The sequence below is a fragment of the Meriones unguiculatus genome, chromosome 1 (assembly GCF_030254825.1).
Source record: "Meriones unguiculatus strain TT.TT164.6M chromosome 1, Bangor_MerUng_6.1, whole genome shotgun sequence".
NCBI lineage: Eukaryota > Metazoa > Chordata > Mammalia > Rodentia > Muridae > Meriones > Meriones unguiculatus.
Window position 1 is genome coordinate 40,606,299 of NC_083349.1, and position 16,730 is coordinate 40,623,028.

The 16,730-nt window shown below is 46.4% G+C and overlaps 1 protein-coding gene across 2 annotated transcripts in view; it reads right to left on the reverse strand.

Annotated features, from left to right (window-relative positions):
* Positions 1 to 707: 707 nt before the first annotated feature.
* Positions 708 to 16,730, reverse strand: part of Entrep1 (endosomal transmembrane epsin interactor 1) — a 58,894-nt gene continuing 42,871 nt past the window's right edge. Inside the window, exons 4-11 of one of the 2 annotated variants that reach the window (XM_060387679.1) lie at positions 12,408 to 12,536; positions 10,500 to 10,607; positions 10,221 to 10,357; positions 8,069 to 8,198; positions 7,848 to 7,926; positions 6,324 to 6,476; positions 3,684 to 3,976; positions 708 to 1,570 (exon numbers count right to left, since the gene is read on the reverse strand). In XM_060387679.1, the coding sequence (XP_060243662.1) occupies positions 1,352 to 1,570; positions 3,684 to 3,976; positions 6,324 to 6,476; positions 7,848 to 7,926; positions 8,069 to 8,198; positions 10,221 to 10,357; positions 10,500 to 10,607; positions 12,408 to 12,536 (1,248 nt within the window). In that variant the 3' untranslated portion in view covers positions 708 to 1,351. The remainder of the gene's footprint in view (positions 1,571 to 3,683; positions 3,977 to 6,323; positions 6,477 to 7,847; positions 7,927 to 8,068; positions 8,199 to 10,220; positions 10,358 to 10,499; positions 10,608 to 12,407; positions 12,537 to 16,730) is intronic. The other variant, XM_021648953.2, reaches the window with a different exon arrangement.

Genomic DNA, 16,730 nt, shown 5'->3' on the forward strand with positions numbered 1-16,730 from the left:
CTGAGAACTCCTGGGCCTCTTCTGAAGAAGGCTGGGGTGACTGCACGGGAAAGTGGCAAGACCGGTGGCAGTCCACCAACATGGAGACTGAGACTTTAACACCCTCATAGAACTGTGGTGGGGCCCAATAAGAACCAGTGCTCTCCTCTCATGAAGCCTTATTCCAGCTCCTTGCTTCTTCTCCTATCTAAATTAACTATTTTCCCAGAAGCATGACGATACTTTAAAAATATGACTAAGCTTATCTTTCTTTTGTTAGAAACTTCCACAGCTTGCCAGGGCCCCATCCACCCTTCAATAAAAGTCTGTGGTCACTAGTATGCCTGGCCTCTGCCTCTCTCTCAGTCTCCCCTGGACCTCAAAGTCAAGGCCCAGCTCAAATGTCATTTCCCCAAAGAAGCCTGCCCTAAGCACTCCCTCACTTCTTAGCCCTAATCCCATCAGCAACTGCTTTATTGATTTTCTGTTTACGGCCTCACTAGAATGCAGCTCTGTAATACCGTTCAGCCCAACTAACAATTGTAAAATTCAGCCAGGGGCTTGCCTGATACATTCACTGTCTGTGGGGTTCAGGTGCTGTGTAAATGAAACCAGTTTGGTGGCCTCTAGGGGCGCTCTGAACACCACAACCCCAAGCTCCAAACCTTTCTCCGAGTCAAAGCCTGGTCATCTGAGCGCACACAGAAAACTGCACACGGAGCCCCGAGTTCCAAGGTCAATACTTTATTCTCTGTTTTGTCTTAGGTGTTCTAGTTTGCAAGCATGAATAAATGGAATCAAGAAGAGTCCTCTCCCTTAATGTCCTTCATTTAAAAAAAAAAAATCATTTAGCAGTTCTCCTGCTTTTCCTAACGAGGATGGGACTGAGGGTGACCTAAAGCAGGACTTGCAGTCACATGGTGCTAATCATAGCGGTGTCTCCTGCCAGTTCCCCTCACTGAGCAGCCAGAGGCCGCGGGCGGCTATAAATAGCCCAGCAGCTCTCCCCTTACAGCAGGGAATGAACTTGGCAACAACAAGAGCCGTAAGGGGTGAGTCTCCGTGTTTCCTGCTCACCCAGGGCCTGCCCCTTGGGGATGCCTGGAGATGCAGCACACAGGGAGAGCTCCCTGCCTTTGCCTCCCATGGGGAACCCGCAGACTGGAAGGGCCGGGAAAAACCCACTTCACCCATTTCACCTGCGCGCCCTCACACTCACAAAAACAGAAAAAGGAGCCAACGAGCAGAAATAAGCGTTCTCCCGAGGACCGCTGGTGAGGGGTTCCCAGAGGAGGTACCCCCAATTCCCAGACAGTGCGCAGCACTGAGGAGGGACACCCTTCTTCTGGACTGGCCTTCCAGGTCACTCAGTTTACAGGACAGTCTCTCGAATGACACCGATGAGGCTGTGTGGGCGGTCAGCCTCGGCTCGCTGCTGGGGCCTCCTCTCAGCTCTCGGCCTTCCTGCCAGGGAAAAGGTGCTCAGGTCTCCACAGCTGCGCAGATGGAGCAGGCCCGGCTGTCTCCTGGAGGTCAGCACGTGCGTGGAACTCAGCACATGCGCCGTGCTGGGCTGTGAGGGGGCCATTATCTTTGGGAAAAGAGCAGGAGAGGGGAAGATGTTAGCTCACGGGGACTGGCCTTGGACCCACCCCCTTGTATCCGTCTGTGGATTTTAATGTTTAGTTGCTTCAGAACAGAAAGGGGTGTTTTCCAAAGTAGAATTTAGAATTCCGAAGATGTTTTGAACTTTTGCCTCTTTTATGGAGTTTGGAAGAAATTCTCCTAATTTTCTATTGTTTCAGCAGTAGGCAAGCCTACCTTCTTGTTTTATTTTTAAGGTTGTTCTCTTCATATTTTGTGTTCCAAGCCAGTGACTCCTAGTGGGTGGAGAGGAGCGTGGGCAGAATAGCTCGTTAGGAACATGGCGTTCCACCTGCCAGCTATTCCGACAGTCTACACGGACGCTCACTTTCTTGTTTCTGTGTGTGTGTGTGTGTGTGTGTGTGTGTGTGTGTGTGTGTGTGTGTGTATGTGTGTATGTGTGTATATACAAACGCATGTGTGCAGTACATGCGATTGTGTGTGAATGTGTAGACCAAAGGTGACAGTCAATGTCACCCTCCATCACTCTTCACCTCATTTTTTCGGAGTGAGTCTCTCTGTACCTGATGATGGCCATTTGGGTTAGGGTGGAAGCCCCCAGGATCAGCCAGACCAGCCTTGTTTTCACATGGACAGCAAACATTTTACCCACTTAGCCATCTCCCCAGCTCCAAGCTTGTGAGTTTTAACAACAAGCCAGGGATACGAACGCAGAACCAATGGTCTGGATCGGGTAATACGATTATAAAATGCTAGTTAAAATCAATGATGCATCAGGGGGATCTGATAACCTTTGGATAAACAGCATACAGGACACTTTATCTGTGGAAGCTGGAGAACGCCTCTACTGCTAGGCCCATCTTTCATGTGTCATAGACCGTTAAACACGGAACAGTATCACTTCTCAGAAATGCAAAAGTGAAGAATGGTTCTGATCCAAGTAGAACTGATGAGGGAGGAACCGGACTGCTGATGACATGGAGAAAGCCGGACGTTATGCTGCTACGGTGTGTGAGGCCCTTTGTGCCTTGGGAAAGAATCGGGAGCCTCACTGCCGCTGAACTTCATAGAAAAATTGCCCCAAAGCCACCCTCTTTCAGTCTGAGAGGCTGTGCACAAAGGCACAGAGCAGGTTACACAAAGGCCCCGCAGTGTACTGAGTCCACAGCATCTAACCCCACTAACCCAGGAGAATGAGGACATAGCCGAAAGGTCACAACAGCCCTTAAAGGGGCAAAGCGAGGCTCCTGCTAGAACCAGATTCCACTTACCTGGAGACAGAGGGCTTGGAGACTACCTCGGCCAACCCTTCCCTTAAAGAATGACAAACCTGAGGCCCAGATTCCATGTGTGTCCAGTTTTGTCTTTTTCCGGGGCAGCTTCAGTTTAGGGCACCCTTTTACTTTTTAATCTGGGGGGGGAATAGGTATTTGTGCCTCTAAATCAGTGGTTCTCAACCTGTGGGTTGAAAACCCTTTGAGATGGTGAAATGACCTTTTCACAGGGGTCACATAAGACCTTTGGAAATAGAGATGTTTACATTACGATCCATAACAGTAATAAAACTACGGTTATGAAGTAGCAACAAAAATAATTGTATGGTTGCGGGTCACCACAGCACGAGGACCTGTATTCAAGGGTCACAGCATTAGGAAGGCTGAAAGCCACTGCTCTAAGTCCTATCAGCTACTTTGTCTGGCGTAGCAATTCGTGGGCATGGGAACAGCTCCTAGAACCTTGCCAAGCATGAGATTCACTCTGGCATCATTTTTTTAAAGGTTGAGAAAATACTGCATCCTGGGCAGCCTCCTGTTCAGGAAATCAGAAGCGTGACGAACTCCACAGTGCCTGGATCCTTCACTGGGCAGAGTCCCACCTTCCAGAAAACGGGGTTCTCGTCCCTTAGGCCAAGAGCACTGTGGGAAAGTGACACAGCCAGGAGGGAAAGCTCTCCAGTTTCCTCTCTGATGACAGAACCCCAGCCCCCAGGTCCCAGGAGACTGTGACCGGGATACTCTGCCTCGGATAGGAAATCAGAGAAACCACTTCTGCCATGGTAGACACCGGCTATTGGATGCGTGCCTGATATTGATCATCACCTGCTCTAGAAAACTGGCGCTCGTGATGGCTTCCTCCATGTGTTCCTCGTCGGACTTCAGAACCGACTTTATGTTCTCTACGAGTTCGTGGATGTCCGGAGTCATGCTGCAGGAGGACTGCTCCAGGAACCTGGCCACCAGCAGCTTCGTGTCTATGTAAGACCTGTAATCTATCAAAGAGCGGGGTCTGCATCTCGACGCCCTTGGTCTTGCACCTCTCCTCAGGGTCACCGCGGCCAGGTCTAGCCTCCTTTCTGTCTGGGTCGCGGCTTCGCAGCTGAGCACTGGGGTAGCTGTGGGGAGAGGTGAGTAAAACGTCACCATTGAACAAGCCCCTCCGAACACTGGCCATAAAGCTCAGTGTGGACCACATCTGACAGATGCCCGCGGCCATGCGTGTACATCCACCCTGAAGAAAAGACAAAATGGAGGGGAATGAAACTACCGCAAGCCTATTGTGTGACCTGCACTTCCAATAGGCTAGGTCCTGAGACACTGAACATGGCACATAAACGGTCCCCTGACTCCAAGATGGATGATAATATAGCAGAGAATCCACAGCACAAACCACAGAGGAGTGTGTTCCGTGGGGTACAGCGAGTAGATAGGAATGGACGGCCAAGCAGAAAAACAAAACAAAACATGGTGGACCAATGAAAGAATGCTGGGGGGCAGGTAGGTTCGAAAGAGTCAAAGAGAGGAAGGGGTGGACGAGAGACTTGTGGGATGAGCACAGTTTACTGTCACAGTACCTTTATCCTAAATGTCCTCAAGGGCATTGCACTGACCGGTTACTGGGTGCTCATGACTATCACAGAAGCCTTAGGTACAGAAAGTCACATCATTCCGGAAGTCAACAGAGAGTCTAAAAATCCACTGCAGGCTCTAATTTCCACAGCCACCTCCATCAACAAAGGTATAAAAACTGGCAGGAAGCTATTTTTCAGTAAACTGGGTGGAGAAATTAATACTCATGCCTCATCTCCATGTATCCATAAGCCACCATCAGCCTTCAGTGCACACAACTGTCAACTTAAATCTGTAAAGGCCTCAGGAGTGAGGATTTAGATATTCATGGAAGCAGGAAGCACAGGGTGTAGGGGGAAAGGGACAGGCAGAAGAAGAAATGGTTTCCTCTTCCTCTGGAGAAAGGTAGACAGGAGTTCTGAACCGGGGTTAAAAGCTGTCCTTCCAGCTGGCCATGTGGACATTATAGACAATGAGTCTTCCAGAAACTCGGGGTGAAGCTGTATGAGGACAGAGTGGAGTTTACACTCGCTCACTGAAGGCAACTTGGTTCCTTTCCCAGTGAAACAAGCCAACAGGTAAATGTCCTTTCTTCCACAGGGATAGAGAATGCAAAGGGGGTCCAGGAAGGTCTCCGTCTACTGTGCAAACGGCTAAGTGCTCCTGGAAGCTGGCACACGGCCAGCTCGGAGACTCAGCTTGCCAGGTAGCGTACAGGAGATCCACAATGAACGTGGGTCTTTGAACTACAGGCCAGGCTGCCGAGCCCACTGGTTTGCAGAGGCACACAGCTAGTCTCAGGAGGCGGGACTTCCTCCCCACCTGGAAGCTGCTGCAGAGACAAGAGATGTGTCCTCTGTGGGTTCCGTATGGTCAGTCCAGAGCTGTGACAAATGACACTCGCTGTCAGAGGGACAGAACAGAGACCACAAGGACCGGACAGGACCCAAGAGAGCAAAGTTAGAGGACATCCAATTATTCTGCACAGAGCTTCCGAAGAGCAGAGCTTAACTCTTAGACTAATTTCCCCAAAGAGGACCCCTGCTAATTAAATTACAATGCTGTTCACTTTATTCCTCTGCTTCCTTTATTTTTTATAGACTCTTCTATGATGAGAGATGTTTATAGATTTTCAGGTATTCATATATTAAAAAAAAGACCAATGGGATTATTTTGAATTTTTTAAAAATTATTCAACATCTGTATTCAAGCAAAACCCAAAACAACAAGGGAGGGAAATGAAGTAACGAGAACATGTTTCACAATAATCCAAAGTTTTTAAAATGCAGTCAGATTTCAATGATTAAGACTACTCAAAGAAATAAACATACAGCCTTTGACTGGTTCTCACAGGACTGCCAGCAACTGGAAATCAGGATACAGTTTACATAATCATCTTGCAGTCATTCCAAACACAGCATCACGGGCAACCAAATGCTACTGCCAGTGACTTCAGGAACAAATTCTACCGGCCTCAAAGCGCCAGGGCCAGTGAGATGCTTCATCAAGTAAAGGCACTTGCCTCCTCCAATGTGATGACCTGGATAGAGTCCCCAGGCAGAGAACTGATCCATACAATCTGTCCTCCAACCTCCATATAACCACCACAGTGCACCACCCTCCTCATAACAGAAATGTGTGTGTGTGTATATATATATATATATATATATATATATATATATATATATATATATAAATGTAATTTTCAAGAAATGACACATGTATTTTTCCAATGGGAACATAGGATGTCTTAACCTCCCTCACGATACTGCTTAAACTTGCAGGACCCTCAGCTGGCCAGAGCCACCTACTTGTACCTGGCACCTTAACCAGTACTTAGCAGCAGTCAAAAAAGCACAATCGTCTACCAAGAGCCCCGGGGAGTGATGTCACCTCTTTCCTCAGAATGGCGAAGCACAGGGTCACTCTTTGATCTTGCCCTCAGGGGTCGGAAAGCTCTCCGGCTTCTCGGAGGTGGCACCAGGGTAGAAACGGGAGTTGATACAGATGTGTTTTCATCGCCAGTTGCGTTAGGAAGAACCCCACCTGATTTTTTAAAATAAAAATGAAAATAAGAGAAACACATTATTTCAACAGCTGTAGCCTTCAAAATGTTGGTCAGGAAACACCTGCAGGCCCAAACCTGCCAGGACAAGAGTCCTAGAATTAACAACATTTACTTAGGCTGCTGGCCCAGTCAGTTTTCAGTTCCCAGCAGCATGGCAAAGCCCCTGTCTCCAAACCACCCTGCCACACTTAAAACAAGTGACCAAGAAAAAAACGATAAGCCCAAAAGACAAAATTAAGTAGCCTTGCCAGAACATTCGTTCGGTTTGTTTCCTAGCGGTGTTTAGACTCTTTCTCACTAGGGCACCCTGCTGCAGCCCCCAGGGGCTCCAAAGGTTTTCGCAGTATCTGGCTCCTCAGAGAGGTGCCACCTGCATGGGTGAGGGGGCTCTCCTGCGGGCTGCAGATCCAAGGCTAGCAGATGCACATCTGCCTGGCCCAGAGTGTGCCCAGGCTGGAACACTCTTGACTGTCTAGCAAAGGAGCCAGTGGCTGGGAAGTGAATCAGCAAATCACACGGGAGGATTGGATGACCCCTGCTCAGGAAATGTAACTACACCAGCTGGAAAGCTGAGTTTCTGATAGGAAAATTCCTTGTTGTTGTTGTTTCTTTTTTTTTTTTTTAAGTATTAAAGTAAGAGAATGCTGTTTTACAACTCCTCTTAAGGTAGCTGGGGGTTGGAGCTCAGTGGCAGGGGCTCAGTCTGCCCCCTCCCAAATGTAAGGTGAATAGAAGAATGTTATAGCACGGCTGAAAAGCTACCTCCATCTGAAATGGTGGAAAGTCAATCCATTATTTATTGCCATCTGCAATTTTGTACCAGTGGACAATTCTCTGGGCCATTTAAAACCTCCCCAAAGACAGAAAGCTGGGACAAAGTTGTCCTTAAATTACAAGGATAAATGTAAATTGACTCTAGCATTGGCCACAGGACTGAAAAAAATCTTAATTCTCCAGGCACTAAAACCCTTGGTTATAAATGACAGTGAGCATATATACTGCAACACATGAAACTCATGTTTCTTCAAAGGAGCCCAACTCGTTTTCTCAGAACAAAGAAGGAGATCTGGAAACACAGGAACAACAAAAGAACTTCCACTCCAGTCCATGAGTTCCTGAGGATAGTCTGATTATTCAGAAAAAGGTTTTAAGTAGATCTCTTTATTTCAGTATACTTTTTTTTTTCTTTTTCCTGTTCACATTTTAGATCTCACTCCTAAGCCCTAAATGTTGACAGTATTTTGGCCCCAACAAGGAGGTAGGCTGAACCATTTGCTCCAAGAACACTAGTCAGTTCACTCTCCTGCCATGTTCTAATCTATTGAACTATGGCCTGGGCAGTGTGTTACCTTGAGATATTTGTGTGCAAACCGGCTCCAGTGGGCTCGCAGCAGCTTCTGGTCCTTCTGGCATTTGGAATGAAGACTCCTGCATCACCAAGGAAGGGAGAAAGAGGATTTGTTTGTTTGTTTATGATGCTCAATCATTGCTCAGAGGACCCTGGCAAACTCCTTCAGATGCCATGAGGACGTACTCTCCGTGAGGTGAGCCCCATTTCCTCTGGACATACCTGATCCTGGCCGATCTGGCTCACTACAGCTTCATATGGAGGCGGGGGGTCCAGAGGACAGAAGACTTCCACACCCTTGATTCGGGCTCCATAGATATGTGGCAGCGGGATGACATCGGGACCAACCATCCTAGAAAAGGCACCTGGTGGTCAGAAGGTGCGCTCTGCACACTGGCCCTCCAATTGCAGCAGCCCCTGAATCCTCGCATTTGACTCTAAGCTGGGGTGGGGGGGAACCACTCCCAGTGGCTCAGTCCAGAAGAGGGACAACCATCCAAGCCGTCCCTAGACAAATGACACTGTAGAAAATGTAATGCCTTTTTTTCCTTTTAAGTGCACCAGTGGAGACAAAAAAAATAGTCCATCGAGGAAGCAAGCATGGGTGGCTGTCAGGCTCTGAGGGGAGGGGACTGGAAGGTGACTGTTTATGTGTTTATGGACTTGGCAGAATAACCCTTTGGAACAAATAAGAGGTGGCAGCTACACAATGTGGTGAACCTACTAAGTACTGAATCAGAGAGTTAACAAGACAAAACAGCTAAGGATACGAAGAATCGTGGTTCTGTCCTATATCAGTAGACAGAAAAGTGTCTTACTTGAGTTCCTTATTGTCTGATTCATGAGAGAAATTCACTCTCATTTAACTCTCTAAATTAGCTCTTTGTTTAAAGTTAACCCTCTTTTAAAGAGTCTTTAAAAGGAGGAATTAATGTCAAAGAAGAGGCGAGCAGTGCCACAGCATAAAGACAAAACAGGAGGTAGCAGAAAGGATCACAGAGTGACTCCCACAGGTAACCCGTCCACACATGCCAGCTGACGATGCGCTGTGCCAGGTGTGATGACTGGATCAAATTTTAAAACAGTCGTATGAAGGACAGTGAAAGAGGCGGGTTAAAGTTGGCGCTTTATTTTTCTCTGAAGCTGACATAGCGAACCTGGCTTAGTTGACAAAAGGATCTGCGTTCATTTGGAATATGGACATCCCCCTCCCAAAAACAAAGCTGGAAACCCTGAAAGCATTTCGCAGTTACCAAGCCACAGGGAGGCTGAGTTACTCTGCCTTGTGAATGACACTGAGATACCAGCTGCTGTTTTCCTGGCTACAGTTAATTTCTCTTGGAGCTCCTCTTCCTCCTGCAACCATTCCCGCTGGCTTCAACTATTTCCACTCTGCTCTTCATCCCCCTTCTCTTGCTCCAACACTTCTGCTCTTTAAGTGTGGATGGGTGGGGTTCCTAAAATGGTACCGGCTGCTACACTTCGCAATGCAAATGTAGGATGCCTCCAATTCAGCACAGTAAGCATAGTTACTTCTCTGGGGATTCCAGAGCTGACTGGGTGACCCCGTTGGTTATTCCGGGCTTGGGAGACCTTTGGGCATTGAGTACTATGATCCTAACACTCAATTAGTGATCTAGACTGAGCTCCTGGCTTAGAGCAGAGGAAAAGGTCTAACTCATTTTTAATTCCTATGAGCCAGCACAGCACCAAGCAAGCAGTGGAAGATTGATAATGTTTGCTGAATGAATAAATGAGATGATTCTTTAAGGATCATCTAAGCATTCTAAGCATCACTAACAACCAGACAAATGCATATTTCATCTTGTAAATAATAATCTCCGAGATTTAAGGAAAACAGTCCAAACTTGAGCTGGAATTCGAAAAGGAAAATAAGCACTGTGTTTGGTTTTTTCTAAATCAGGGAGATGCAATTAATAATTAGTTGGGGGGTTTTTTGTTTTTGTTTTGTTTTGTTTTGTTAGTGACTGCAAAGAATTTCATGACTGTTGGGACCCATTGATGCTTTTATAATGAAACATCGATCCCGCCTAACTGGGCAAGTTTCCAGGGCAACAGAAACTCTCAATCAAGTCAAATTACAGCTGTTATCTCTCTGGGTATCAGTTTTCTCTAGGAAGCTAATTGAAATTGAAAAAGTTTATCTCTAGGTCAAGGTTGGACCTATCTTTGGAGACATCTGGTTTATCAGAGAGAAACAAGAAGACAGGGAAAGAGAGCTAACCAGGCAGGACAATCTGTCTGGATTTTGGAGAAAAAAAAAAGTAGCAGCTCCGGCTGAGTGCTCTGGTGACCACGCCAGTCTCAATACGAGAGCGCACCGTGGAGGCCCCAGCAGCCTGCGGAAGGATACCTGCGGTTCATTCGAGGTGTGCAGGAGTAAAACGTGGCGAAATAGGAAGGGGGAGGCACCGGCGGCACAAAGTCATCCGGATCTGGAATCCGTCCATGCTCTTCCACTTCTTCGGCAGACATCTGGGATTCGTCCTGCTTAAACAGCACGAAGGGAGGTAAAAAAGATGGATCGCACAGTAGGGGTGAAAGGCAAGGTGGAAGCCCCACACAGTGCTTAGACGCATAGTACGGACAGACTGCTAGGTCAAAACCCTGCGCCACGATCTCTCACACTTACAACACATGGCCTTCTGCTGGCGAAGATCTGGAGGTAGCGCAGGGCCGCAGCCACCAAGCACACGGTGGTGGTCAGGGCATTCAAGGCACACAGGGCAAACAGGACTTTCTGGAAACAACAAGACCACTGATCAGAGAGCAGTGTAACAACGTGCCAAGAACAGGCTGCCCAAACTGGCAAGCTTCCAAGGGGATGAGGGCAGGGGGTTATACAGCATCTGGCTAGTGGAAGTGCTGAAGGCATGAGGCAGGAAGATCTGGGTTCTAGACCAGACCTTAATTCATACAAATAAGTGACCCCAAAGTCCTGCCCTGGAAGCTCCCTGTCTTGAAAAGGCCGAGTGTTTATACACAGGGTAGTGAGATCTCCATATCCATGGTGTTCATCTTCACATATGCAAGCAACCCAAAATGGAAAATACTCACACACACATATACACATACATGCACACACACACACACACACAAAATGGAGTGTTCATACAGACCCTTTTCAGGTCATCTTTTTTTCTTAAGTGATGTAACAACTATTTGCAAAATACATTGCACCAGCTGCTGCATCTAAAGATGGCTCAGGCATGCAGAAGAGTGTGTGCTGGTTATGTGCAAACCTATGCCATTTTACGGAAGGGTCTTGGGTGTGACCGAGTTTGTTGTCCTCAAGGGTGCTAGAGCCAATTTCCCGGAGACAGGGAGGGAATTTTAGTTTTTTGTTTGTTTGTTTGTTTGTTTTTAACAAGCATCTGAATACTATCTACAAAGCTCCTTCCAGGAGAGCAGAGAGACTCCTCCGTAGTTGGTGTCCACCAGGGAGAGCCCACCCCAGCAGGATGAGATCTGCCTAATGTGTGATCGCCGCTCTGCAGCAGGCAGTGATGCCCCAGAACTGCCACACGGTGGGTGCCAGGGGCAGCCAGGGAGAAAACAGGACTTCTTTCCTCAAAATAGCAGCAAAGGCAACACTGAAAGTTGCCATGGCTACAGCCCTGGCTCCTTCCAGGGGCTTTCCCCAAGCTAAGTCGGGCTTAGAACGCTCCAGATGACTCAACTACAAAACATGCAGAAGCCAAAGCAAGGGGGTCATTTTTAAGTCTGTACACCCAGAGCTGGCAGCTCTGCAGGGTTCTCTCTCTCTGAGCGTTCTCCTCCTCCCTGAAAAGCAAAGAGCTAAAGAAAGCCAGAGGATATCGGACTAACCAACAACTAAGGGGTCATTGATTTTGCCTCCCGCTGCTGCCAGGCCACAGTTGTCTGGCTCCATCATAAAGGCTGATTTTGCATTTCTCTTTGACCTGAATCCTTGATGTATTTTCCTAAATTTCTCTTACTTATTATAACTGTTGCCTATTAAACAAGATACAAAGAACTCCAGTGGCTCCTGTACTTTCTGGCTGATCTTTTGTTGTTGTTTTGTTTTGTTTTGTTTGTTTATACAAAAGTTTTTCTGTGCAAGCCTTGGCTGTCCTGGATTCGCTTTGTAGAACAGTTGGCCTTGAACTCACAGACATCTGCCTGCCACTGCCTCCCTGAGTGCTGGGATACAGGCGTGCACCACTGATCTTAGTCTATGTGTCATAGAATGGCAGCATTCGACAAGCTCATGCAGCTCACCTACAAATGAACAACAATGCCAAGTGTGTATGCAACCAAAGGTTTCCTGAAAGCTACACCTCAGATATGTGTATAAACATATACATATATGCCTAGTTAGACTCCTTTCCAAATATTTACCAGTTTATAATTCTTAAAAGAATGAAGTCTCTCTGCATATAATTTAAGATGCAATCTATGGCCTTCTCTATACTCCATTCTGACTATGGGTTATTAGCTCAGACTTGCTTTTAGCCTCTTGACCTCTTGGATCCTTGTGGTCCATTTCTTGGGGGAGCCTGTGAGCTGACCATCATACCTTAAGCAGAAGGTGAACAGCACTACAAGGCTGAACCGGAAAGAGTTTCAAGGCATTTTCCTTGTCTGTGCATTTGGCTGGTTGAAATTCTTCACAACAGAAGCAGATCTTGCCTTCACCTAAGTCCACCTTAAGGAAAGATGCAGAACAATGATTTTATTATTTAGGGGGAAAAGCAGTCTTGCTCTGCCACACAGCATGCATCACACAGAATGTGATATGTCTGTCTCCATGTCAGACAACGTTGATTTCAGCAAGACTTATTTTGTTTTTCAGTTTGTGCATGTGTGTGTGAGAGAGAGCAATGCCAGAAAATGCCAAAAGGGGTTGGCGGGGGAGCACTGGATCCCTTGGAGCTGAAGTTACAGAAAGTTTTAAGCCACCCAATGTGAGTATGAGGAAATGAACTCAGGTTTTCTGAAAGAGGAGGACATGCTCTCAACTGCCATCTCTCCAGCCCCAAAGGTCATTTCATATCCATGCTCCAAGGCCACTGCAGGCCAACATGGGGCTCTGCTTCTCATATTTCTTTGGGGACTTAAGAGATGTGAAACAGCCACCATCTTGGTGCTATGACATGATTGACATATCTGAGAGACAGAGGGCACACGTGTAGTAAATGACACTTAAAGTGGGACACCCGACACAAATGTGAATTCAGACAAACAATTCTCTAAAATAGAAGACTGTCTCATCCATCGCATGAGGCTTGGTGACAGAACAACAACAACAAAAAAGAAAAAAAAAAAAACAAAAACACGTCACTAACAGTTCATCTGAAATTCAAACCCAGTGACTATCCTATAATTTTCCTAATTAGTGGTGACAATGATGCCCATTTCTTTAGCTCATAACTACAAGGCCAAAGTGAATCTCATGATTGACTTTGATTCCAAGCAGGCAAGAGAAGCACAGTCTACCTCAAGGGTAAGAAACACAGGTGAATTCTGTGAACAGTAGCCCTGGGCCATGTAGAAAGACCTCCCAGTGCTCATAATGCAGGCACTGGATTTTATTGAAGTGATAATTGATGAATAACCTTCTGTAGATTTAATGAGATGCTGTGCCAACTTTTAGCCACTTTTCCAAGTTTTTCTTAAAACAAGCTAAGAAAATATGTAACACTTGCCCAAAACTGGAGGGCAAAGGCAATCTTTCTGACTTGTTCTACAGTTAGCTTTGCTTCCTGTTTTCCTAACAGTGAAGGTCACTAATTGTTAATTAGGCATCTCTCAGTTCACTAGCTGCAAACTTTTCAAGGTGGGCCACATTTTCATACTGTTTTAAATATTGGGGAGGTATTTTTTTTTAATTGAATGAAAATGTTCTTAGTGTCTAGTTGCAGTACTTAGTTTCATGGTTTTGTGAAAATGAAGGGAAAATTTGGTTCTTCCTAATAAAGTTAAGTAGGAAAGTTAAGGAAAAATATTTTCCCACCATTACATTACAAAACATGGGGATCCACTATGGTAGTTTATTTTCTATTTTGAGGTAAATTTTGCATGTATATAATAATCTCAAACATACAAAGAAGAAGTATATAATTTGAGGATTTTTCGGCAATGTATTGTATAACCCAAGTCCTTCTCAATGCCAGCTGATACTTCAGATCAGAGAAAATCCCTTCATGGCCCTTCTCCATCACCTCTCCCCACTTCCTTCCCAGGGACAACAACCATGCTCTCCTTTTGCTCCTAGTTTTTATGTAAATTCCATCTCTGATACAAAGACTACCAATTGGAGCTACCCTCATAGTTTCCATAATCATCTCTACCAGTTCATTACCATACTCGGTGCTTTCATGTTTTGCCTGTTGACACCCTAATTTCCGAAACATCCTAGACCTAAGACCACACACACACACAGAGTCACAGGGCTGTTTGTATTGGAAGTTTCCCACAACTGTCTCACAGTGTTGAGCCAGGCTCCACATACTCTTCCACCTCTTGAATCCCTGGCCTCTCTTTGCCCCTCTCCTCCCATGGTCAGTGGGCTCCCTCACATTAAGTTGAATTCAGCAGAACATGGCTTGGAAGGCCTCCTTCCCCTGAGCTTCCTGCTGAACAGTTCAAGTCAACAGTGTAAGTCAACCTTCTGCAGATGACAACTAACTTCCATTCTGCTTCCTCCTCGTGGGAACCAAACTAATTTCCACATGACTCAGGATGGTTTCTATTTCTGATCCTTGGTGCAAGCCTCCAGAGCTTACCCAAGAGCCCATACTTCATAGTTCCCTCTGGTAGTGCTAGGTGTCACCTTACAAGGGATCCCTTCCTCACCAGCCCATTCTTGCTGTATGGTGTTTTGTGAAGGAGGATGAGGCCTGGAGAGGGGGCTGTGCAGCAAGGCTGCAATATCCCAGCAGACGGCCAAGAACACAGGAACCTCTGCTGTCTGCAATCTTTAGAGTGAGCCCAGAGAGATGGCAAGACTGTCCAGAGGAGTTCAAGCTAATCCCTTTAAACAGGACTGCTTGAAATTTTAATCATTGCATGGTCATGAAGGGCGAGTATTATTCATACTTGCCACAAGGAAGTCCTGAAGCCCTGTGCAAACGATAGTAAGCAACAGTGTGTTTTATGGTCCTGCTCCTCTGCTATCCTTGCCAACTGAACACCTACACCTTCGTTCTTAACCCTGCCTCTGCCCGGGATGTCCAAAGACTTCTTCTTATTGCTCTTTGATTGCTTGAAGTCATCTCAGAAATGCCTTTAAGCTTCCCCCGATTGCAAGTGCTGAACTTCCACCCTTCAACACTATCAGATCCTGGCTCTTCCTTGGTATGTGGTTCCCAGCCTTAGTTGCACATTAGGATGTTCCAGAGACCTTTGAAAAAGCATGCTGAAGCCATATTTAGCAATTAGGGAACTACAAATTAAATTACAACGACTGTGTGTGTGTGTGTGTGTGTGTGTGTACATACACATGTATGGGTGCCCACAGAGGCCAGAAAAAAGCATCATATCCCCTATGGCTGGGGTCACAGATGGTTATGAGGACAGAACTCAGATCTCCAACCAGAGCAGCAAATGATCTAAGCCACTGAGCCACCTCTCCATCCCCAATTACTACGACTATAAGCTCTGACTTTAGTCCCTCAAAATAGAAACGTCTTCTGCTGGTGAAGATAGGAGTCACTGCTGGAAACATGAATTGAAGCTCTTCAATTACACTATCCATTCCAAAATGCAAATACTAGCCAGACATGGTGGGCAGCAGCCAGCAGGCAGATTCTCCGTGAGTCCCAGGCCAGCCAGTTCTATACAGTGAGACTCTGTCTCAATCAATCAATCAATCAATCAATAATTGAACATATTCATTTTGACCAACTACAAAGGAGAATTATTTAGTAGCTTTTTGTAAAGTTGAATGTCTTTACCACATAATCTAGCAATTACTTGTGCAATATTTACCCAAGAGAAAGGAAAGTAAGTTCTGTCTGTTAGAACACCGGCCTGTACCTTTAGGCCAGATCAGACAGCCCGACTCCTCAGGGCTGTGTTAAGAAACAGTCGGTGACATGACTTGACAGCTCTCGATTGATGCCACCCAGCGTGTCCAGGCTCCTTGCCATGCACACTGTTAACTAAACCATGTGATGTAAAACTTCCTGCCACCCCCTAAATGGTCATAACATAAGGTCACCTTCTTTTCCATAATTTCATGAGGAGATTGGGCTGGAGACATCTCGGGGAAACTTTCGCCACGCAAGTGTTCTGAAGGCTACTCCCTTTAAAAGGACGTTTCAAGTCCTTCTCAGGCCCTCAGCATCGTTCCTTCTCAAGCGTATTGTGTAACCTTCTGCCTAACGTTCTCCCTCCAACCTTCTGGCCCACGGTGGCCTTGAGACGATGGAGGAGAGTGCGTCCCACAGCACACCTTTGAATACCCGGTCCCTGGTTGGTAGAATTGTTTGGGAGGATTAAGAGGTGTGGCTTAGTTGAAGGAGGCCTGTCACTGGGGGCAGGTTTTGAGACTTCAAAAGCCCACAGCATTCCCAGCTGGTCTGTCTCTGTCTCTCTGTCTGTCTCTGTTTCTCTCTCTCTCTCTCCCTCTCTCTCTCTGTGTGTATGTGTGTATGTGTGTCTACTTGTCGATCAAGATGTAAGCTCTTGGCTGTTCCTAACACTATGTTTTTGCTCCACCGTCATGGACTCTAGCGCTCTGAAACCATAAACATAATTAAACTCAAATTTTCTTTTACAAGTTGCCTTGATCATGGTGTTTTACCATAGCAACAGAAACTCTAACAAATACAAGACACTTTCATACCAATAGACCTCATACCTGAAGGGCCTATGTATCAGCTTCCTTTCCAGGCCA